Below are 26109 nucleotides of genomic sequence, written 5' to 3' on the forward strand. Positions count from 1 at the left end.
TTCATTTCAAATTTAACACTTTAATGTTTTAAAATCAAAATACATAATAATGTTGACCATAACTTGTGTCCACATGTACACGTATTTGCTAAAAAATGAACAGTCATATTTCATTTACATGATGATAACATTTTTCTGAAATGATGACGTAGGTTATCCCTAAGATAAGTTTGCGACAATTCCTGGGAGGGATACAGCCCAACGTTTTCAAAATAAAACATCACACAGAGTTACCAACTGTCCAAGTGCTCATACTTATACATGTACATGTATTGCCATTTGAAAAAAAATTGAACCACATGATTTCATTTGAGTGACTTCTTTGACCGTATAATGTCAACACTATACAATATAACAAAAAAAATGATCATTAGTTGGTCTTGAACCAACTTTTTTATCCCACTGCTGCCACCATTTTTTTTTTTTATCTTTCCGTATCCAACAGTTGTTTAATTTTTGTTCGCATCTACGTTTCTCTTGCCACTGCTACCATTGATAACGTCACCATGTGCTGGTTCCTTGATCACGTATGCTGAAAAGAATGTCAGGTGAAGTAGGTCACAGATATCCAGGACCACGATTCTGATGTAGTAAAACAGATCAGCTGCAGTGTAGACCTATACGCAAAGGGAAGCACGTCAGCATCTTAATGCTTAAATGGGAGTTGCAACTAAATTTCAAACCATGTGTTAATACTGGACGGTTTGCAGTTATGTGTAATCCCCCTTTCTATGGTTGAGGGTTTCTATCCTTACTTTGGCCCATGTAGGGGCCTACATCGAATTCGGAACCAAGTCGCTATAGAGTTAAAATATGTATGCTATATTAACAAAAGTTGTGTCGACAGATTAAACTGGTTGGAATTTTCCCATTGATTTTGAAAGCTGGTTGCACCAAGTGTATTGATTGTAAACACAACACAGTACCAGCTAAAGTAGAAAGACTGCGGGTAACACCATTTGGAAAATAATGTCTTCTTGGAAGAAAACCGGTTGGTTGAGTGTAGAACTCGACCTTTCGGATAGTGTGCTCTGTCCGTCCTCAGGAGGGTGAGTGATCAAGGACCATCAAGCACACGGCAGGCAAGGAGAAATTGACAAGTCAGCCATCATCATAACAAACATTCGCACGAAGACGATTATCGCATCCACTGGGACCAAGCCCGCATCATCGCTCCGTTCACCCATTGGCACCCAAGACGCATCACAGAAGCCATCGAAATCCACAGACACAACACAGTTACTCAAGACATCGGATTCCACATGAACGACATCTAGGGTACAACTCATCCAGCATCATGCAACCTACACACCAGCGCACAAGCAACCAGCATCCTGCATCCGACACACCTAAGCGCACAAGCATCCTGCATCAATCCAACACACTTCATCCCACAAGACTCCACAGCAGTCATACCCCACCACACACGCACAGCCATAAAGCCTCCAGCATCATTCACAGCCCATCACTCACCCTCCTGAGCACGGACAGAGCACACTCTCCGAAATGTCGAGTTCTACACTCAGCCAACCGGTTCTTTTCAGAACCACACTCCTTCCGAGAAGAGATTACTTTCCACATGGTGTTACCCGCAATCTTTCTACAGTATCTCATCCGCGGGGCCGTATCTTGAGTCCGACGCCTCATAAGTCCGACGCCTAATAAGTTCCAAATTTCGGAGTTATGAGGCACTGAACTTAGGGATTCGGCCTCACATAGCTCCGACGCTTCTTAAGTCAGACGACTCATAATTCTGGCAACGGACAAACGATGTTTCGGACTTATGTGGCGTCGGACCCTCATCCGCCATGCAAAGCTTCAAGTCATATACAATACCAGCTACCGATGACATGAATTTGCTATACGTTTAGTGTCCATAAAATACATTTTAATTCAAATTACACTGCTTTGCGATAAATGAGTACAATAATGAATTGTGGAGATTCAATGCAAAATACATGTGGTACATACATAAGTATAATTATGTGCATGTATCTTCAATCTTAAAAAAAAAAATCAACTGTTGCCAATTCTGTCATTGCAGGACATTCGCATATTATGTTGTAGGTACTTTGCATTCAGGGGACATTTTCCATTAAAAAAAAACAACAATTAAACTGAGCAAATGTGAACCTTTTCCCCTGAGAATCAAAAGCACTGCACTTCCAAGATGGCTGCCATTCAAAGGGACACTTTACATCTGACAAAGATGAAGTTTGATTTTTTTTAAGTGGCTTCCTTTTTTAACTTTCAAAGTCTGGAACCCCGACTCACCACGACGGCCCAAAGTAGCAAATGGCTTGACAGTGGATTATTCAAGAGCTGGTTTGCTAGAAGAACCAGCGGGCCAAGAAAAATGGAGTCCATCGGAGTAAACTTGGACTTGGTCATGTAAGCTACCTGAAAAAGTAAATAATAATTACGGATTTACTTTGAGGCTGGTGTCAATATCTTTTTTTAAATGCATATTCGCCCTGAACGCAACCTCGTCCCCATGGCTTACTTTATGTTCAACCTCGTTTCCAATAGTAAGCCCTAGGATGTGAACTTGCTTCCTGTATCCTGATTCGATAGCACAATTAGCAAGAAATGGATTTATATCGTGTACTTGGTGTTGTTATTTCCAACACGTATCACGTGTTTTCACGTTTATATTGTAATTGTAACGTCCACACCTTCTCAAAAAATAACTTCCTTTCCAGTTTGCTCATACATGTATTTATATGAAATGTGATACTGCATATTGGCTGGATAGGATTGTAACATTTCAACTTAGAATTGTTTTTTCGTGTTTTTGTCACTCATTGCCGCGACGAATTGGTTCGGTTTTTACCCCGGACACCACATACAAAAACAAACGCTGGTGTAAAGCACAGGCAAGCACTAGACTTTTTCTCATGTGCATACGTATCAAAACATTTTTGATATGCAAATGATCCAATACCAGGGTTAGAGAGCAGGTAGTGGTAGGAACGTACTGATCGACACCCTCGGAACGATGTTGCCCTGAACGAGGCTACAAGCCACTCCAGGTACAGGGCTACACGAGAAATAAAAATAAGTAGGTACTCGGTAAAACTGAAGGAAGGAGTTAACATTCCCTTTGAAACAGGACAGATCGTAGGTTGGAGGGAAACAAGTACCAGGCAAGTAATTCCAAAGAGATAAAGCTCGTGGGGAAAAAGCTATTGGAATATCCTATTGGTCTACATCTAGGTAGTGCAACAGTACATGTACATGGATGAGAACAGGCAGACAAGCGAGGAAGTTTGGTAAGATTTACCTTTTTTCCATATGGTACAGAGATAATTTTAAAATTTTTGACAATGCTCCCTGAAATGGGAAAACCGCACAATAATCTTTGAACTTGTGCGCATTCATTCTGCTAATTGGTTGTTAAAATATTAGAAACAGGGTTTTGATTTTCCTTGTGCGTTCATGGCGGAGAGTAATGCTTTTAACAGTCAAATTTAAAAGCTGTTTGGTAACCGAAAGTACAGGCCTTAACAATGATGTGGTCCTCTCCCCCCCCCCCCCCAATAAAGAAAAAGATAAGAAAACATGATCATACGCAAATGATTTATCTTCAAACCTTGCCTTCTTTAAGGCTAGCCCTCAAATTAGAATCCCTCCCCAGGCCGTTCGGGGTTGAGCCCGCCCAGTATGTTGAAGGGATTGGGACCTTGCATGGAACTGATCGGCCTGGATTAACTCGTGATGGCAGCAACATTGATAGTGAAAACATTTTTTTGTTATCATTCCTGACAAGTAAAGTAATATCATGTACATGCTCATAAAGTGGGAAAACAATGAAAATGGAACACCCTCTTTGTGAACGCAACTTTCCAAAACACTGACCATGAGTTTGTTGGACATCTTTGCTTCCAGCAGTCCAAACACGATGAAAAAGATGCATGGCTGATAGTCACATAAGTCTGTCATCTCCTTGGTAATGATAGCCAAAACGAAGACCATGGCGATGCTCAGAAACGGCGAAAACACACTTGTGCCCTGAAGAAATCGCATCAGTTAAGGTAGACAAGGACAAAGTGATACGGTTGAATGTTCAGGTAGTCCCTGTAATAACATATCTTATACTTAACCTAAATGAAGGTGATGATAAATAAACACGTATTAAAACTGACCACATTACTACAACAAACACTATAATGATATGCATCACTCATTGATTATCCTTATTAAACCAATAACATCTGTATAGGCCTACTACATTTTTTTTTAATGTGTATATTAACTAAAAAGTGAATCAAACCATATAGTGCTCCGGCGGTTTTGGGCGATACAGTAAGTGATAGGCAATTATGCGGTTTCGGGCGCTACAGTGACTAAAAGTTACTTCGGATGGGTATATAAAGCAAATCATGGGGATATTAGAGAATGAACGGATTACAAATGCTGGCTATAACTGTACTTGGTAGAATGTCAACTTTCAATACAGACATGTTCAAAACTGCAGGTGTATCAGTGAAAGGTTCACAATATTTGAGATTGAGAACTGCAAGTGAAGAGCAAAATGCAGGCAACCAACGGTTGCAATAAGATGATTCGATTCCATTCCAACGGTCACTTTAAGAAGGAACTTCATTTTGTGAGTCCCACAGATCCTTAGTTTCCCGCGGTAAAACGAAATTGACAGAAAGGCGATATCATTATCAGCATTTCAATTTCGTTCTGAGCAAAACTCAAGTGGGAATTTACCGCCACGGTTAGCCTGTAACCTCGTCTCCAGATGAATATGGCATGGTTGACCAACTTGATGACGGCCATCACTGCTGAAGAAATCACCACAGCCTCTCTCCACTCCACCCCATACACCTGCGGAATTACCAAGAAAAATGTGTTATTCACTAGACCACGTTGCAAGTTGCAACTGTTTTCAAGCCTGCCTGCATGGTAACTCATACAACTTTCACCCTTGTAACGTTGTACACACTTGAGGCGCAAGTGGGAGCCATTCCGTTGCTGGTTGGTAAAGTCTGTCGTGCACAGTTCAGATTCCAATCTTAGACAGTAGTAAGCAATTGAATGGTTAGCCCCTTGTATATGCTGCATCTGTACAAACGCCTGGTGTGCCTATCCCGTTGCTTTTGGAACGGAGTTTCTGGCGCCTTCCTTGTCTCTTGTGTCCCGCCATACCTTTTGGGCCCAGAACTGTTGTCCAATGATCGCTGTTAACAGGTAACCAAAGCAAAGTGCGAGCTCCGACTCTGTCACGTCTAGTCTGCCAATCCAATATACAAAAAGGGGAAATATTATCAACAGCAAGTAAACATAGTCATTTTTATGAAGATACGTGAATTGAACGGTAATCGGCAACAATTCCGGCTCAGCCAATATCTTGATGGACATTCTAGGGGGAAAAACCTGCCATTAATGAGTGATAAAATAAACCTGTAATAAAATTAAGGGCTTTTTTTTGGGCTAGAAAATTGTATGCAACACTAGTCCACACCCAGAGGCCTGCGCAGATCAACAGTTTAAAGGCCAACCTGCCTCAGTGTCTGTGGTCACCAACTTCAGCAGCAGGAGGAGTAGCTCTCATTGTCTCAATATTGGCAGTTTACGCCCTTGTGTTAAGTGATTGTCGAATACAAGGTTTCACACATTCCGCGCACCTGTTGCATCTGCATGGCAAGTTTAGAGTTAAACTGACACATGTTCACAGAGGCAGCTGGAAAGTCAGATATCATCTACCCAGTAAGCCAATAACTTTCTTTCCAAACCCTGAACACCCAAATAAAACAAACTATTGAGAATGAATTAAGGACTAGCAAAGGAGTTTTGGGAAGGAATGTATTAGCTTGGTGATCAGGAATAACAATACAGCGAATTCACCACCATCACCTTCATTGCGATGTCCAACGGGACTCTGTCAAAATAAACTGTGTTTATGGAAAATTTAACAATTTTTGGTACGGTATACACGAACGGTACAGTGTCACGGTTCCTGCGCTATTTTCAATACCTTCCTCATGTAAAAACAAAGACTACCTTGGACAAGGCTAATAACGTCAATATGAATCAACACGCAACTTTTAGTCAGACACAAGCATCATTATCACAATAGTAATCACAGGTCATGTTTGAAGGTCAGCAACAGTCACTAAACATTTTGTTTTCAAAGTTCATGTTGTGTCTGCAAACCTCAGGCAAAGTATGAACCTATACTCTACAGTTCATGATTGCTTACGTTCCAAATCTGACCACTCCGGAGATGTAAGTCTGCCAGTGCGCTGTGAAGAACATGAACATCGCCGTAAGCATCAGTGTCAAAAATAGCTCAGGCCGTTCACCAATCCGCATGCAGATTGCTAACTGGATGGTCACAAAGACTGTTGGAAGGAGAAGAAAATGTACATATTTACAGACAGTGGTCAGAACAATGCAATGTGTCTTAATTTTTGATGACCAAATGTTTTAGGGACTTTTTGTGTGAAAACAATATGTAACCAGAATGATGCATTTGCATTGACAAACACAAATGCCCCATTGAGCCTACACGTTAATAACCCGACTTTCATACGCTTTACATGCCAACTTATTTTCAATTTATGCTGGGAAACCATTAACAGAAAGGATCTTGACTTTTGACCTACGGGTTCCGAAGACAATGTTGAGTTTAAGCTCGGCACCCACCCCACCCCGGCACTATATCACCCCCTAGATCAACCTTTATTCCAAGTTTGAAGTCGATGTGCCAAGTAGACCTTGAGATATCCTACAAGAATCAACTGCTTGCACCCCCCCCCCCCCCCCCCCCCCCCCACACACAGATGGTTTGATTATGGTGTAAATCGAGGATGTTCCTCATGTTTCTCATCATCGATCTTTTGTTTGGTTTTGTACACGTTTTCTAATCGATGTCGTCCTCGATTTGACTCCTTTCTTCAATCACTCAATGATGTTTCACATGTGTGTCCTCGATCTACACCGTTAACATGCATATGTCTACCTTATATACCTAATGTGGACATTACTTTGTCTTCGTGTAGTTCGAAAAAACTACAGAAAAAATATTTTACTCACACTGTGAAAATTCTTTAAACCCAATTTTTTGTTGTTATGATTTCCTTGAGCGTTCCTTTTTATTTTGCGACACATAACCCTCACCCCAAAATGCCTCTCAACCTGTTTTCCAGAGAGGGGGCAAACCTCAGCTTAATTAGTCCACAGAAGGTTCAGGCAACCTGCATTGTGTGGACCTGTTTTGCTTTCAGGTCCACACAACGATGGCATGGTTGGCAATCTTTACCTACACAGTAGTTGTACGATACCACTACATATACATGTACAGACCTTATAGGTTATGCTTCGCAGGTACATACTACCTCAGAGGGTGTTCTTTTCTCATTCAATTTAGTAACAAAGAATGCACACAAGGTTCGATCATGTCTATCCAAGCGATATAAACCTAGCGCCCACCCCTATTAATTATAAACATTTACATCTGCACAAGGTTACTTTCCTACTCTTGCGTCTGGAATCTCAAACTTCATAGCGTTGGCCTTGTGGTATACTGACATTTCTACATGTATAGACAAATTTTCAGGATCCAATCCCAATTGTTGTTTTTTTGTCTCCAAAATTTTCCTATAGAATTTACATGGTAATTACACTTTTTGGAATATGCTTTACTCAATTTCCTGTTGCAAGCGTGCTAACCCCCAAAATGCTAATCTCCACAAATGTTCGCATAGATGGCAGTGGCGCTCAGCATACATTGGCAGTCTAGTATCTGCAGCGAAACTGCGGTAACTTACACCATGCGTAGGCCTAAAGACCTTTATCAAGCTGCCACCATTTCAGTCATGTTCCCTGTACCTACCAACAGTACTGACCGATAAAGATTTTTGTGCAAAAAGGAACCAGACTATTTGTCCTTCCAGCCCCGCTTTGGTTACATTTATTTGAATGGGGAAAAGTCAAATGGCTGCAACATGATAATGGTTTATAGGGTTATGCAACAAATTTGTTGCGCAGCTGCCCAATAAACGTACGATAGGTTTTTTAGAAAGAAACTTGGCCTACCTGCGCAATTTCAAAAATCATTTTTGGACGAGGAAGATAACAGGTATGGTTTCTGTTGTCACATAACGGTCATTAAATCAACCCCAACCATTTTGGAAAAAGTTTTGTCCAATTTTTTTTCGGAATCGTGCGGCAACTCTTAAAATTCTTTCAAGGATTGAATAGCAATTCATCTACATTTACTTCAAAAAAAAAAACAAAGCTTCTTGAGAGCTCCTTGCATCAACCTTGATAAGTTGAACAAGGACAGGCTCTGTGACGATCACAATTATAACTTACTCCACCTTTAATACATGACTGCGTAAGTCTGTTACACCATAGTTGTTGCACAACTTGCGGCGTATAAAGTGGAGTTGCACCGTTAGGCCAAAAAAAGTCTCCGGTTTCTGGTATGCGTGCGCGTCGCCGTAGCCATGCGCGTCGGCAAAATGAAAAAGTTTTGTTTCAATGTAAGATGATGTCTAAAAACTGCCAAACTCACTGGTTCGACTGGAATCCTGCTGCTGCACAATTCTATCGTGTCGTTAAGATGGGCTCCCATATATTTGCACTAAATTTAGTCCGGCACCATTTGCAGTCATCAGCCGACATAAATTTTAAAGGAAAAAAAAAGTAAAAAAAAAAAAAAGGCCGCATCGCCGCACCACTTTGGGGCAAAACTGGAGCCATTTTTTGGCCTTAAGTAAAATTTGGTGAAATCGGGTGCTTGGCCCCTTTAATGGGGAGAGTTACAAATCCACACCTCATATCCCTAAATTCTGTTCCCCTTACAAACTCTGTTCCCCTATTGTATATCCCAACCGTGGGCTATTTTTGTTTTTACCTGTGGAGACAGAGTCGCTCGCGTGGTCAACTATCTCCGCAATATGCCAGTCCTTTTTGTTGGCTAGTCCGCGCAAACACTGCTTCCCATCCAAAGCATCGCAGATCTGATACAGGAACATGGTTACCGAGGCCAGTGCACACGCCCACAATGGAACCTTAAGACCAAACAACAAAATACAGGTCACTCTTTGTTCCCTCAGTAAAATGTTAGACCTCTGACTTCTTCTAGTCTGGCCCAATAAGAGTCCATATTCTACCTCGGCAACATCAAATACTTACACCAAAGGCTAAAAGGTTTGTTAATTGAAGACTTCCAAAACAAATGATTTTTGGAGTGAAAAGTGAAGCGGACGTTAGAAACTATAACTTGAGGAGAAATGGATGAACTCACACATAATATGGTTAAGGTATAAGATTTTAACATGAAAAAAGATGATTAACCCTTACTCTCTGAGGGTAGTTTACTGCATGTCAGTTGGTTATGCCAATGCCCTCCAGCTGCAGTTTATTGGAGGATACTTTGATGTAGCAGTGAAGGCTCCAATTGGCAGGAGTTGGAGGCCCTGGAGGGTGCCTGATACTGACCAGCTGGGGGCACTCACTTTGTTATCAGAGGACTCTCATTGTTCTCTGTGGCATGTATTGGAGTGCCTGTCCAGTTACCCTTGAAATGACATGGCAGATATTGGAGGGCCATGCAAAAAACATAGGAGATTTTCTTGAGGCACAATTGGCATGCGTTGGAGGGTCAAGTAGGGTAAGGGTTAAATGAACTATTCCTATTAAAGGAAACTAAAAAACAGCCAGCCAAATTCTGGTGAGGGACTCGAGTAGGGGAATCAGTTGGTTTAAAAAAGAAAATCTACTTTCGTTTCCCGAAAGAAACTTTTCCCCCCGGTGTAATAGTCATACTGAAACCAGAAAGCCTCGTTGCAGTCCGTCCTGCTATGCATAATACCGTCTCCTGTAGTTCAATAAAACAAAAATCATCCTCGATTTTTTCCTTTAATGAACCACATAAGATAAGGAGACGAACAGTCAAGCTGAGTGTTTTGGGTACATTAATGGAGAACCATTTATTCTAATAAGGCTTCTAGGCCAGACCAAATTGAAAAATTCTACAAGGCCAAACCACATACATTAGAGTCTATATTGTAACTACATCTAAGAAATAAAAGAGACATCCTCCAAAAAGTATATCCCGAACAACTAGATTGTGGGTAGTTGACAATAAATTTAAAAAGTTACTTGCTGGTAGGACGATATACATGTAGTATAGGTACAATTTGTATAGTATTTGAAAACATTTATGAAGTTCTTGGCAATGCTTTTGAAAAAGGCTGTGTCAATTTTAACCTTTGCTCAGGGGAGAGGGTAATATATGCTTGGAATGCCTCAGATTTCCAGTCCCCCATCATTTTGACTATTTCACAAGGAAGGCAGATTGCTAAGCCCAAGTTGCCCCTCCTCTGTGAAAACTGTGAGTGCCAAACTGTGATGGACGGAGCTTTAATTTAGTCAGCAGTTAGCTGCCGCTTGGATCAGAATGAAGCTGATCGCACTTGCCTTCACAATATACGCATTTCATATTACATAGCGACAATACTAATTATTTAACAGGTTGCTATGCAAAACCATCTGTTTCCATGAATAATGAGGGCGAGTACTTTGAAACAGGATGTGGGAGGCCTCCCATGTGGGGGCCATCGACCAACACTGACCATGAGTTGTGGTAAGTGTTGTTTGTGCATCAAATGTATACTGTCTCCTGTAGTTCAATAAAACAAAAATCATTTTTGCTTTTTTCCCGTATGCAAACTTTAGGCGACAACTCCTAAGGTTTTCCGAGATGTGTCCTTCCAAAGATAGGATGCCATGCCCACTTTTTTTTGCACTCGCGAGTTGCTAACATTAATTAACAGGGTGTTTTGAGGCTGCAGCTTTGAAATAAATCATAATCTTTCAGAATCTATACCATCAGCACTAGCCTGTCTCTTCTCATTTCAGAATTAGCCCCTCAAATTTGAATTTTTTTTCCACAGGCGAAAATCAAAAAGTCAATTTTCAAGGGGCTCCTGTCAGCCCAGGATCTGTCACAGACGGCATAGTGATGTTGCATTCCTTTTATTTGTGGACAAGTATGTCTGCAATAGGAAGAATAACTACATTGAAGGAGTAGAGAGGCTCTAAAAAAGGTTCCATGATGACAGAGCCACGTCAGTACAGAGTTTAACTCACCGGGAACATTTCCCACTGAAAGACATTGTCATTTAATCAAACACGAACCACAAAGAAGTCTATTTGTTCTGACGGTCTGCACAAGAGACGCGATAAAAGACACTGGCGGCCACGGCGCGCGAGGCGCCATCTGCTCGAACCGGCAACTCGACTGATTGACGAGAGCGTCCTTCAAAGTTGCCTTTCGCAAAGAAGAATGAGCTAATAGTTTCAGGTATAAAACTTTATCCAGAAACTTCTCGTTCGTTTAATATCTCCTGTGTTGCAAAAGATGTACATGTACATGTAGTGGTGAAGCAAGGGTTATCAGGTGGGGCCTGGGGTATGGAAAGGATAATACATGCAGAGGTGTTTTGCATTCAGATGCAAAGTACGTTTTCTGTTTATTTGCAGGTTTAAGTGGATGAGTGATGCCAAGCCCCCCCCCCCCATGTGCTTATAATTCACTTCCAGTGCGTAGCACTGGCTTATGTTCTAGTCCAATTAAAAACTTGTTAGTTCCAGTACCTCTGATCCCGAGTCCTATTATAGAGAAGGGTGCTTACCTCATCGGTCGCGGTGGGGGAGTAACACATAAGGATTGTAAAGCTGGTCATATTGAGTGCTAAGCCAACCATGGTGATGACATTGCAGTTGATTCTTGGTGGGATCATACTAAACAGCCGACACCACAACACTTGCATGATAGGATCCAGAAGGGTTCTCCCTTCCACCACGTACCGGTGGTCCCTCACCCGTTCCATCTGCTTCGGGGTTAACACCCTGCCCCTTTTCATCTTGCCTCGATTTGTAGATTGCTGCAAGTTTAGTAGAGTTTGAAAGAACAACCATGGGTGGGCATGGACTTTAGACCAGTTCCTAATTGAGGGAGAGAAAAAAAAATCACACTTAATGTTTACTTTATCTCATGGGCAATTCCACACCTAAGCGGACATGACACAACAAAATTCAAATGCATGTGACTTAAACAAGTTTGGCGTCAAATGAAAGCTAAAAGTCTATATTTTCAAGATTTGAAGTCGGAATTTTATTTTTGATACATTTCGGTACCTAAAAATAAGATTACGTAATAATCCTGTTTTAATCCTAAAAATGTGATTAATAGTGATATGAAAGTATCTACCAATACAAACACAAAAATATGTACTAATGCCATCAGTTTCTGTCATGAGAAGGTATAGGTCATGAAAAACTGACTGAAACTTTTTTTTTTTACGTTTTGCGTAATTTGTTTCGTACGGAAGCCCGTTCGTGCCAGATTTTAAAAGTGAAAAATATTTTTATTGCGAAATAACGCAATAGTTTTTGCGAAATAACGCAATAGTTTTGCGAAATAACGCAATAGTTTTGCGAAATAACGCAATACTATTACGAAATAACGCAATACTTTTGCGAAATAACGAAAAAGTATTGCGAAATAACGCAATAAATGTATTGCGAAATTACGCAAAAGTTTTGCGGAAAAAAGCAATAGTATTGCGAAATAACGCAATAGTTTTTGTTATATAAACCCAATTTTTTTGAGAAAAAATGCATGAGTCCGAATGGTTGAACCTATAAGCCTACTTCGGCCTACTTTAGGCCTACTTATAGGCAAACTCTCACGTCATATTTTCTGACAGATACAGTTTTTATGGTGTATAAAACCCACCCTGCATGGCGGATCCTGGATTTGTAAAGGAGGTTAGCGGAGGACAAGTAATAAATAGGACCAAAGACCTAAAGCAGTGACTAGAGGTTGTATAACCAGATTGCTATTTCACGAATCTAAGAGAACATTGGGATTTTCGACCCAGTTGGCATTTTTAGTCATACCATGTTTCCGTATGTACACGTACGTGAGTGGCTACACGGGCACATGCATTTTGCCGTCGACTGGGCAACCATCACTGTGTAGGCGGTCGACTTAATAACTGAAGGGCGATACCATTGTTCAGTGGGGGTGAATATCTGTGTCAGGGGATGACGTGTACAAAGTGTGCGTTTAAAAAACCTGTAAACTTGGCAGCCAACCTGTGAAAACAACACCATTGAATCGTGTGCGTCGTTTGTATGAGTTCTCTGCCCCTTCCGAACAAGCACATTTTCAACGGGCCCTGCACTAGTTGTTACAATACGAATGCACTGTGGATGCATAATTAAATTCAAATGATTATTAACATTCTAAAGTTTGTTTCCTTCAGGTGCATGGGTAAAACGCAGTACTTGTAGTTGCGAGGGAATCATTCAGTTCTCTTCTGTCAGCACGCGTTCGTGCTTGGTGGCCATTTTGAGTCGGTTGTGTTTAACAAAAATCAGAACGCACATGATTCAATACGGGGGGGGGGGGGGGGGGTGGGGTGGGGGGGTGAAAAGATAATAAAGACCTTAAAACTTGTTCCCCCCGGCAAAAATGCCACAGAAATGTCTATTATGGCAACGCTTTCTGAAAAGATCAAACATAGGCCTTCTGGTTTTCAGAACCCCGCCCCTTTCAAAACAAAACCGTACCACGACAAGAGCACAGCGGATAAAAACGCAACAGGACGAACAGGAACTTCAAGAACATTTCATCAAAATGGACAAATAAAGGCCAAACTGAACATCTGGGATGAAGTTTGTACACGACAGTATTGCGTTATTTCGCAATAAGTATTGCGTTATTTCGCAATAAGTATTGCGTTATTTCGCAATCAGTATTGCGTTATTTCGCAATAGTATTGCGTTATTTCGCAATAGTATTGTGTTATTTCGCAATAGTATTGCGTTATTTCGCAATAAGTATTGCGTTACTTCGCAATAAGTATTGCGTTATTTCGCAATCAGTATTGCGTTACTTCGCAATAAGTATTGCGTTATTTCGCAATACTATTGCGTTATTTCGCAATACTATTGCGTTATTTCGCAGTACATTTATTGCGTTATTTCGCAATACTATTGCGTTATTTCGCAATACTATTGCGTTATTTCGCAATAGTATTGCGTTATTGCGCAAAACTATTGCGTTATTTCGCAAAACTATTGCGTTATTTCGCAATAAAATATTTTTTCACTTTTAAAATCTGGCACGAACGGGCTTCCGTAGTTTTGCTTCAGTGACTTCTAATATTTCAGCCTTCGAAAATGTCCTTCCGTTACCGAAAAAATACATATTTTTAATTTATTTTTAAAACTTGCAGCATGAATGCAGTGAAAGTTATTGTGCAAAGCAAGTTTAGGTAGGCCTTCAATATGACATTACAACTGACACTTCTGTACACTTCTCGTTTTTTAATTACAATTAATTAAATCACGTCCTTCCGTTACCAAATTGGTAACGGAAGGACGGTAACGGAAGGACAAATGTTATTTTTATCAAATGTTACGACATTTTGCGCTCATGTTTGAAAAATGAAAATCACTGCAACTACATGCATGTATAATGACAGGCATGCAACTGGGAAATCACAAAAAAAAGAGGAAATTCAATTTTTTTCACAGACTTTGTACAGTGTTTTTCTATTTTCAATGGCACACATGGGAAGTAAAAAAAGAGGAAATCAGCTGATCCGAGGAAAAGTTGCATGCCTGTAATGAGCATTGGAAGGACATTTATGTGAACCACCTTCACAAAGGTGGTATAAGCAGGGCAAGGTGTTAGCCCAGGTTGGACGAAGTCTTCATTGCAATACGACTAACGTCCAGGACAAGACTTTTCTACATGAAACCATCCCAACATTTTTACCAGAGTTTTGTATGTTTTACCTCGTTATAGAAGCTTATTTCACGCCTACATACTCTATGTATCCTTATCTATTGGCCACTTGGTTCAGGAATTCCATATGCGATGCTGACTGACGTTAATCAGGAAAATAAACTCCAAAGCAACGTTAAACTTGTTCGTGTTTGTAGTCTCTTTTCATCAGTTTATTCACAGGTCGTACGTCATGTACAATGTACATGATATGTACAAATGTACGTGCGTACGATCCGAAAGCGCGCACGCACGCTAGCGCCCTCATTTGTTTAGTTTTGGTTGAACCGTGACGTCACTCCAGCCAACCGATGTCACGAAAACGCTCAACCAATGACCAAAGCCGAAGTGTGTTTCTGTAACTGGCGCGAAAACACACTCGGTCATTGGATTAGCGACCGCGCCTTCAAGTAAGTGCGCGTGGAGCTAGAACTTTCCCAACTTTCGCCCAAAACAACGTGGAGAGAGAGAGAGCTAACACGCATGCGCGGTTGGCCACACCAAAATACTTCAATGTTACTGTACACGATTGACTCTCAGAAAGTGACTATAATACATAACCACAATACAATCATGTATCGATATTATTACTAATATAATCATAAATGAGGTTTCATAAATCACATACCCCTACATGTACAACGTGTACAATGTAAATGTACATATATGGAGTTGTTGCAGAAAATCAAATCATAAAGTTGCTTCCATCACCACTCATGGACAATAGAGAAAGATACAATTTCTGTGAAGCCATTCCAGAAGCAAATTAAGTCAAAAATGAGATGGCAGAAAATACCGGTACTATTGGGCACTTTCATACAATTTACATGTGTAAGACATGTGAGGTGCAATTTTTTGACAAATCAAGTTAACACTACTTCAGTTTGGATGTTTATAAATTAATTTTTGTGAATACTCTAAATCATTATAATTTGATTTCAAACATTGAAATTAGAGTTCAATTTAAAGCAACACCTAAAACATTTGTTTAAAGCATAATGATTCTGAAGCCATCAGTTCTACCGGAAGATGTCACAGTTTTAACTGAAATGTACATGTAGGCTGGTCGCCCCCCCCCCCCCCCCACCCTTTAGGTAAACCACTGAACCTACCGGTATTATAATTAAAAGTTGTTGGTGAACATGTAACCAATATACTAAAGTGTTCAAATACTGTGTATTTAAACTTTTAAGGATTGAGGTGATGGGTTTGAAGTCTATTTCTGTAGTAGTCTTGTGCTCGTGAATTATGTGTTTTTGGTTGTTTTCGTTTTTCATTTATTAACATTAATTAGCAGGCACCTATCTTTATCTCAATAGTTTCTTGAGTACAATTATTGATGCCAGGTCTGCATATTGTTGATTTCACATTCAGTTACACATTTCAGCAATTTGTTTCACTTGTATAATTAGTGTGAATTAACATTTTGTTCATGCCATAATTGAGTAAACCTTTTGTCCTTCCGTTACCGTCCTTCCGTTACCAAATTATAATCCACTTAAGACGTTGTAATTACATTACCGAAACACTTAAATTCAAATGAAAGGTGGTATTTCCTACCTTTAAAATAAAATTGCCCCATAAAATTCACAGAGTTTACGCAAAACACATGCAAGTTGGAAAACCCTTGTCTGTTTTACCGTCCTTTCGTTGCCGACCTCATGAATATTCATAATTCATGAACGAGAGGTATTCATGCCCCCCAAAAGTGTGGAAATTGAAGGTAGCATTATAGCAATACATTATTGTACAATTTGTTTGCTGTCACTAATAACAGTGTCTGTGATACATGAGTGAAAACGTCCTTCCGTTACCGTGGAATTGCCCTCATGTAAATAACTGCAGATGTTGGGACCATGAAGTTTGGGGCGCAAAAGATCAATGTGTGATCAAACGCGCAAAAGATCAATGTGTGTGATACAGCTCCACAGCTTGCCCAATTGACCTTGCGATTTGCATACCACATGCAACACGCTGGCCACGTGCACTCCAGTCATTGGGGGAAAACTTTGACGAAAAAATGATCAGCGGTTTCTGACACCCGGCACTCAACACCTAAAACAGCTGAGCACCAAAACTAGTCACTCAACCAGCGGTCTCACCTAACAACGATCACCTAAACCACAACTGTAACAATCAGTCCCAAAACCTTCTAAATAGAGCGCGCAATCGCCCAGGCACGCCCCTATCAGGGTGACCGTAAGGTCATGGCCAAATTCTGCTAAATGTGCTTCAAAAATCTGTCAGATTTATCAAAAATCTGCCAAATTTCACAGAATCACTCGAAATACACCATAAACACTTAAAAATCACATGCAGATGTTGTAATATTGCCTTAATTGAGGTTCAAATTACATTATAAACAATCTATGTCACATAACGATATGATGAAATTGCGTAAATTGCAAGCAAAACGCGATTGCGTCACGACGAAATAGATAGCTTGTTTGCAGTGAATCCTAGCCTTTAGTCAAGTCCCACGCGCCTATACTCGGACCATCCGGATACGTGACGCACCCCGGATGCATGATGCTAGCAAGAGCGGCGAAGCCGCGAGGGCCTTTACTTTCTCGTGGAACTAATCACTTATTCATTTATTCACGTAATATAAATCAAGCAATATAAACCAATCATCTAACGGTGGTTTGCGGTTACCATGCTGGTGCGCGTGCTGTCTGGCGCCAGACGACGGCCGATTTACGTTAGTAATTCTGCATTTTCATTGGTCAATTCACAACGGGTCATGCATTATGCATGTCTTCCAAATCGGAAGACAAATGTAAAGAAAAACATAAGCGTTCTCCACGAGATGGTAAAGGCCCTCGCGGCTTCGCCGCTCGTGCTAGTCTTTTTATGTGTCAGCATCCGGGGAGCGTCACGTGTCCGGGTAAGCCCGTGGAACTTGACTAAAGGCTAAGTGAACCCCTGCTTCAAGACTAGGCAACCTGTCCTATTTTTGCAAGGGTTTGTTTGAAAAGATTGAAGATTGAAATGCACCATTTTGTTTCAAATTTGCTATGTTTTTCAGTCAAATAACCATTTTTGCAGATATCTGACAGAAATCTGCCAAAAAACATTCCATTCTGTCAAATTTTCTGTCAAACTCGTTTTTTTAAACAAAAAATCCTATATACCGGCACCACCCAGGTACGTGTAGACGCTAAGTCACGTTTACGAACCATGTGCATGTACTAACCCTATGGCGCGCTACACCTATGAGAATTATTAACCAATCAAGTACGTGCAGCAACCCACGGAGCTCGTAAGCTCCGCCCAGTCACTAACACACAGTGATTAAGTGTTAGTGCTATGGTATGACGTCACAAATAAACACTTTCCGCCACACTAGTAACCAAGATTTTACTTTTCCAGGTTTACAAAATACTTATTACTTGTTCACCCTTTTCCGAAACAACTAGTTCTAGCTCGCACAATAATGCCATCAACCACTTCAGAATCTAACTCTTTTAATAATCAACTTAATCCTCTCAATTTCATTTACAACATCCTGATCAGGATCCGTATCAAGCTGTTTTTCCCACTGATTCATAGTGTTATTTAAATCCCTGATCCTATCTTGCTTTGCCTCACATTTCTTCTTGGCATAATTTATAGACAAGAATCTAGAGTTATCCATTCCCATTTAACTTGACAGTCCTCAATATTTGGATCATTCAGCCATACCTTCAAATTATCATGTAAACCTTGGACATAACGACCAACATGTAGATATGAATTATTAAATGCCCAGTGACCTGAACCTCTTTCCACACTCAATTTAATAATAAAAAACACTGCTGAATGTTCTATTCTGATTCCAGAAAAAAATATCAGTATTTACAGTAAGGGCTCAGCGCGCCAACAAAGAGGGCGCGTTTTTTACCACTTTTCGTGGTGATCGTCAAGTTTCTTCCCACAACCGCCACTGAGTGTTCGGTGTTATTTATGCATTCTTTGCCACCCCCAATTAGTTCATCATCGCGCTTTTTAAAGCACTGCAAGTCCTCGATCCGTAGTGGTACAACCATAGCTCCATGCTAGCTCCACAGAGTGGTACAACAGTTCTGCAACCTTTGAAAATATCGCGACCTATGCAGCCGGAACTCACCGTGCAACAGCACGGAAACTGCTAGCCAATGCAGCGCCCACGCGTTCACAGGTTTACGTTTTTACAACGACATACCTAGTGTCGACATTCTTTTGTTTTCTGTCGTTAAGAAAACCCGTGGAAAAACTCATTTTACTCACACTGTGAACACTCTTTCGACCCCATTTTTTTCTATGATTTACTTTAGTGTTTCTCTTCGTTTGCCACGAATTATCCTAACCGCAAAATGCATCTAAACCTGTTTTCCAAAGAGGGGGAAACATTGTGTGGACACGGGCAAGTCCACACAACTTCGATGGGCGATACCTGGTTTATGTGGACCTCTTTTGTTCGGAAGTCCACACAGTGAATGTAATGTTTGTTCACACAATTGTGTATTTGCCTGCAATCAGCTAACTATTTAGGAAGACCTCCCATATACATCTTGTGTACACGGATCCAAATTGGGGACATCTAGGGAATTGGGGACCCTATTAACCTCTTTTGTTCAACGTACATGTCCACGTTACATACCTAGTGTGGACATTCCTTTGTTTCCGTGTAGTTGAGAAAAACCTGTGAAAAAAATCATTTTACTAACACTGTGAAAACTCTTTCAACCCTTGAGTGTTTCTCTTCATTTTGCCACGGATAAACCTAACCTAAAAATGCCTCCAAACCTGTTTTCCAGAGAGGGGGAAACACTGTGTGGACCTGGGCAAGTCCACACAACGTCGCTGCTACCTGGTTTATGTGGACCTCTTTTGTTCGGAAGTCCACACAGTTAATGTAAAGCTTGCAGACACACAACGCACAGTGTATGCATGGAAGATCGTACTATTTCCTGGGATGCATATTGCGCCTTCACGGCTGTTCGGTGTACGACTCAGTTGCACCATCGACAAAGTATCGCATAGTGAAACACAACCCCTGTTGCCGTCGAGACCACGCGCAGCAAGGACGCAGACACGCGCGTGGCGATCGACGGCCACCGAAGAAAACTCGGCGACCCGCATTTTCGCTCCGCGGGCGAGAACGACGGCGAGCCGAAAGTGGTCAGCCTGCCCACGACCGATTCCACATTTCGAAAACGGCGAAGAGCCGATAGTGGTCAACCTGAGTAGTGTGTTGGGTCTTCATCGGACAAGACAAAAGAATTGTATGCATACATGCACAAAGATAATGGACTCATTTGCATATCAATGAAACTATCAAATTCAGTTCTGATTTGGAAGACAATGCAGCCTATTTAGACTGGTTTAAAGAGACCATAAAAGCCACCAATGAGATATGGAGTGAAAAACATGAAAAATACATCAACGAGGGCATGAGTGAAGATCAGGCCACGGAAAAGGCCAACAGGAAGACCTTGTGGGCAGTCAAGCGAATCTTTTCCAACAAATACAAATATTTTTTGTCAAGTTACATACATCTGAAAAATAATGATACTCTTCAAGAAATTGTGGACGAGATCGAAGACAGAGTCAATCATTCCGGTATTCTACTGCCCACGGCTGTCAGCAAGGTCATATCTAAACACAAGGCCAAATTCGACGGCCTGTTCCATCAAGATGAAAATGACTTTAACGAGGAAGACAGTGACGATTAAAGACTAGTCAACGTTACATTAAGATCACTGATGATTTAATTGCAAAGAATACATTTAAAAACAAATTAAAAAAAACACGAGTGTTTCAATGAGAAACGACGTCAATAAAGCAATAGTGTTATCATGTATACACTTTCTGCAGTTGTATTTTTCTTTGTTGGTGTTGTCTTACAGTTAAATAATCGGGAAAGCCCTACTGTCAAGCAGTCATATAATTAGTGTTTGGACACGCCCTATCAATAATCCCCGAAATGCATGTTAACGGTCTTTAATGCTTCATGTATGGCGTTATCACGCACCGTGTCCAACTTTGGGACTTTGTTGGGGGTAAAAAAGTTAGTTGCCTTATGACACTCTAAATCTTCAATATAAAATAGAAGTACATACCATTGCTTTAACACAAAAGACCTAGTTATATATATCATCGATTTTGTAAACAAGTCCGGCACGGTGGTACAACTATGGTTCGGTGCATTCCTGTACAGACAACGGTAAGGGGGTATTAAGGCTAGAAATCATATTTAGTCAGTTAACTTCATTGACTTCTTTCACGTACAGATTTTTGAAGCTCCCGCACATGCCGCGCGCTGCCAATTAAGTCCCATTGTCCGAGGGAGCCTGTGGTCACTACTGTTGCGCAACTCCTGGCACGCGATATTTAGAAAGCTCAATAATCCATCCCCCCCCCCCCCCCCCCCGCTGTACATGCAGGTAGGTTAAGTCGGTGAAAGATAATCGATATAATGAACACGCTTTGAAAGCATTACGTCTTTATGGATTAGAGAAACGGATCGGACGGTGTAAATATACAATGTGTAGGATGCAGTCAGTCCCTTAATACAGATGTACGTGTACATACTGTACACACCGTACCAAGTGAGCCGACGCTGAAAGTTTGTATTTTCTACGACCACTGCACACAGATACACGTACATATATGGTTCTGGTGGTAATGTGGAAGAATATTGTGCAATTGCTATTGCACCTGGATAACATACACGATATGACAAAGCAAATATCGTTGCAGAAGCACGGAGTTATTTATTTGCTCCATGATCGGTGCGGTCATCGAGGGGTGATCGACCATCGGTCTCCGTATAGAACGCATGGATTCATTAGCTCTCTGATCTATTATTAACACAATTCCTCCCTGGTTAAAAAAAAATCACCGGACTATACCGTGCAAGTACGCTGTTCACCGGTGAGTGTTTGTTTACTACAAATACATTAATTAATTTTTTCAAACTTTTTTAAAACTCGACCAGAAGAAACTTTTGCATGTCTGTACACGTACACGAACTTGTCCGTGTGGATTGCACAATGGACTACCGGAATGAGTCATTCGCAACAAATCTTAAAGAGGTTGTGGAATGCTCAAGACATTTCCGTCATTTTCGGGTATATGTAGCCTAAGGTGTGATGAAATAAAAACGACTATTCTTTCTGTCATAAAATGAGTACAAAAGGTACTTTTGAGAGCTGTTTTTCAAGTCCTGTCATGCCTGTTTCAACCCGAACGTGCAATTTGTGTAAAAGTCGTCGTTGCGATCAGCAAACAAAACACAGTAAATCGTGACGTAATAAACAGGACTCCCGATGCAGAGTAGCATAAACGAGTCCTGTTTATTACGTCACGATTTAGTGTGTTTTGTTTGCTGCCCGCAACGACGACTTTTACACAAATTGCACGTTCGGTCGAAACAGGACCTGAAAAATAGCTCTCAAAAGTAACCTTTGTACTCATTTCATGACAGAAACAACAGTCGTTTTTATTTCATCACACCTTAGGCTACATATACCAAAAAAAATGACGGAAATGTCTTCGAGCATTCCACAACCTCTTTAAGGGTTGTTTTATTCTAGACGATGTTTGCCGTACTCGATAATAATTTACTAAAAGATAAATTCTTCAATTAGACAATCATAATTGTTTCCTTCTTTCTTCCTTTTTTGGAAGGGGGGAAGGGTAATGGTTTACTGCAGCAAAAAATTCGTCGTTTCCACTCTATAAGCGCGTTAAAACATTGCACCATTCACAAAATTTGTTTTCCTCTACATGTCTTTACATAGCGGCTCTTGATAGACCGAGATTCATCATTAACTTCTCTCAAGGTCGTTTTTGCACTCTCCATTTTTACCAGAGTAAAAACATTTTTTCACAAGGTTTCCAGCTAGTTGGCTTAATTGGCGCTCTGTTGGTGTGGCCTGCATTTTGTTTTTATTATTCACTGTTAGCACACTGCTTTGAATGAATACAAATGATAGTCTTGGTCATTTCAAACGTTTGACGTTCGTCTTTGTCCGATAATCCGGCTCAAGTCTCCCTTTTGTCCGATAATCCGGCTCAAGTCTTCTTCTGCCCTCTACCCCAGTTCAAGTCTCCCTTTGTCCGCTATTCCGGTTCAGGTCTTCCTCTGTCCGCTTTTCCATCTAGAGGGGTGGGCTGCCCCCTTTGTCCAATATTACAGTTCGTGTTTCCCCCTTGTCCACTATTCCAGTTCCAGTCTTCCTCTGTACAATATTCCATCTAGGGGATGGGTCCCCCCTTTGTTTAATACAACTTTTAGACCCATCCCTTGTCCGGTAAAACTTACATACGCCAATGCGCAAATGAGTCCAAATGAGTCCATTGTCTTTGTGCATTTATGCATAAAATTCTTTTGTCTTGTCCGATGAAGACCCAACACACTACTAACCTGCTCACGACCGATTCCACATTTCCCCGGAGTTTTTCAGCGCCTGTCGGCACGGGAGCCGATGGCCCTGGAGCCTTTCTTGTCTATAGATATACTGATATACTGACCCGGCTCGGGCCATTATCAGCGACCATTCCTTAAACCGGTCTTAAACGGACTTGTTTGAAACCAGCCAAGCACACATTTATTCCTTTACTTATATTTTAATGTTTGAAGTTGAAACTAATATTTATCGTTTGTCTTTAAATTCACACTCATAAATACATGTACCTAAGACAGTTTACGCATTCCTATTGGTCGAGAGCCCGTCACATGGCCGGTCTTAAACAGATGATAAAGACATGGCTAGCTGGTCTTAAACACTTTTCCAGTGTCACATGAAATTTGGACTCCCATGAAATCCGGTAACTTATAACGTTTCATTGGTTGAACGTTCACATTCCTCGCGTATGCATGCGCAATGTACTACCAGTGAATCAGTATTTCATGGTCCGAAATTCACACTACACAAGCCCAGCTGCGTTTTGCGTGACATCGCGCAGTACCCACGACGCGCACATCAATGTCCTTATCAGGTAACCAGTTGTGGAGGGGCATTCCATATTATAGTCAGAGGGGTATTTCGTAAAGCATGAAGTAAAATTGTTAAATAAAATGGTTGGCAACGTCTAGTTTTTGACATATTTTGATTTTTGGACCGAACATATTTTTTTTGGCCGAAATGGTATTCTTGAATGGGAATAAATATGTGTTCGGTCGGTATTAAACACTCTGTTTAAAACCGGTGGGAGTCTGGATGTGTGATAATTACCCTCGGCTTCGCCTCGGGTAATTATCACCCATCCAGACTCCCACCGGTCTTAAACATAGTGTTATCATACCTCCCGAACACACATTTATTACCTACTTATAACAATATTCAGAGGATATTCCTAGCTGTTAAAGCATATATTTTAACCTAGCTTGAGTAACTCCAGCTCTAATGCCTATCGCATTAGAGCTGGAGTCACAACTACGTTACAAGAACCGGGTCGCAAGAGTCCCGAAATCCCGGACTGTGTATCCCCAGTGCATTACAAAAACGGTCCATTTTCCCTATATTATCCCGACCCAGATTCCATAATTCATACCTCATACGATGCAGCAGACATTCATAAAGCTAATAATGGACTTCAAACAGAACAACGAAATCTAAAATATTGAATTTTTCGATGATTTTGTTGGCGATTCTCTAGAAACTATGAGAAAACGTCGCGCGACACTATTCTCTGCCGTCTGCCGTTGACCCAAAAAAATCCATTGGCCAACAAAAACATCAGATTTACCTCAAAACGGCCTCCAAATTACTAGATACGCCACCTGAAGTACAAGGAGAGATCGATGATTAAAATCGAGGTACTAAAGTTTGCTTACGAGTCGGATGAAAAGTGAAATTTCCCGTTCAATTCCGAGAGCTTCCCTCGCGATCGATCGTGAACACGTTACATTTCCGACTCGTGTTTGAACAACGCGATGTGAACGTACCTGCCCAGCGTTCATTCAGTGGTCCCAGCGCGATTCCGTTAACGAGCGCGATGCATCGATTATGATAATGAGTAGACTGGATCTCGTTTGTACAAGTGCATTTCGAACGATGATACGGAGTCGGGAACTAGCTTGAACTGGTTTCCGCCGATAGCTGCCGTAGTTCCCGACTCCGTATCATAGTTCGAAATGCACTTGTGTGTACAAACGAGATCCAGTCTACTCATTATCATAATCGATGCATCGCGCTCGTTAACGTAATTGCGCTGGGACCACGGAATGAAATCTGGGCACGTACGTTCACATCGCGTTGTTCAAACACGAGTCGGAAATGTAACGTGTTCACGATCGATCGCGAGGGAAGCTCTCGGAATTGAACGGGAAATTTCACTTTTCATCCGACTCGTAAGCAAACTTTAGTACCTCGATTTTAATCATCGATCTCTCCTTGTACTTCAGGTGGCGTATCTAGTAATTTGGAGGCCGTTTTGAGGTAAATCTGATGTTTTTATTGGCTTATTATTTTTTTTTGGTCAACGGCAGTCGGCAGAATAGTGCCGCGCGACGTTTTCTCATAGTTTCTGGAGAATTGCCACCAAAATCATCGAAAAATTTCATATTTTAGATTTCGTTGTTCTGTTTGAAGTCCATTATTAGCTTTATGAATGTCATGCTGCATCGTATGAGGTATGAATTATGGAATCTGGGTCGGGAAAATATAGGGAAAATGGACCGTTTTTGTAATGCACTGGGGATACACAGTCCGGAATTTCGGGACTCTTGCGACCCGGTGATTGTAACATAGTTGTGACCCCAGCTCTAATGCGATAGGCATTACAGCTGGAGTTACTCAAGCTAATTTTAACCCATTATTTTCTTTTTATCATAACCCCCGCTGTCAATTAATTATAGCCCGTGCAAAAAAAATTACCAACAGGACAACCCTAAAGAGGATGGATGAAAAACTAATAAAAAAAAATCAAATAAACAGTCTAGAATTACTTACCAATCAATTCTTCTCAGAATATATTCCAAAGTAATGTATTTTCCAAACGAAATTATTTCCTGTAGTGAGTGAGATTGCAATATTCCGATGTGTACTACATGTAACATATATCAAGGCCAATAACGTGGTTCTCATTTGAATGAACAATGACATGTGGTTCCACTTTTTAGTTGATGTAAAAACTCCTCAATACCGTAAGATCACATCAATAGTATTTAACATGTTTCGTAAGCCAGTGTTATCCCGTAGCTGTAACTACAAATATAAAGTCCATTTGGCTTTGGAGGGAATGAATAGAGTGTGTACGCGCTACACGCTACTGATGGTGACTGTGTGTGACCGTGACTTCCATGTGTACACATG

At 40.9% G+C, this 26109-nt stretch overlaps 1 protein-coding gene across 4 annotated transcripts; it reads right to left on the minus strand.

Moving 5' to 3' along the window:
* Positions 1-26109, minus strand: LOC119739935 (cholinephosphotransferase 1-like). 4 transcript variants are annotated; one of them, XM_038215076.1, is made up of 9 exons: positions 25747-26103; positions 11658-11970; positions 8873-9029; positions 6212-6353; positions 5158-5242; positions 4720-4836; positions 3859-4011; positions 2275-2400; positions 1-617 (listed from the first exon to the last, which is right to left on the minus strand). In XM_038215076.1, exons 1-9 carry the CDS (start codon positions 25851-25853, stop codon positions 450-452), a joined length of 1368 nt encoding a protein of 455 aa, XP_038071004.1. In that variant the 5' UTR covers positions 25854-26103; the 3' UTR covers positions 1-449. The 4 variants fall into 4 exon arrangements, 3 of the variants coding, with proteins under 3 accessions (XP_038071004.1, XP_038071005.1, XP_038071006.1); XM_038215077.1 differs by lacking the exon at positions 25747-26103 and adding an exon at positions 14836-15020; XM_038215078.1 differs by lacking the exon at positions 25747-26103 and adding an exon at positions 13603-13696.

The sequence above is a fragment of the Patiria miniata genome, unplaced genomic scaffold, assembly GCF_015706575.1.
Source record: "Patiria miniata isolate m_02_andy unplaced genomic scaffold, ASM1570657v1 HiC_scaffold_4, whole genome shotgun sequence".
Taxonomy (NCBI): domain Eukaryota; kingdom Metazoa; phylum Echinodermata; class Asteroidea; order Valvatida; family Asterinidae; genus Patiria; species Patiria miniata.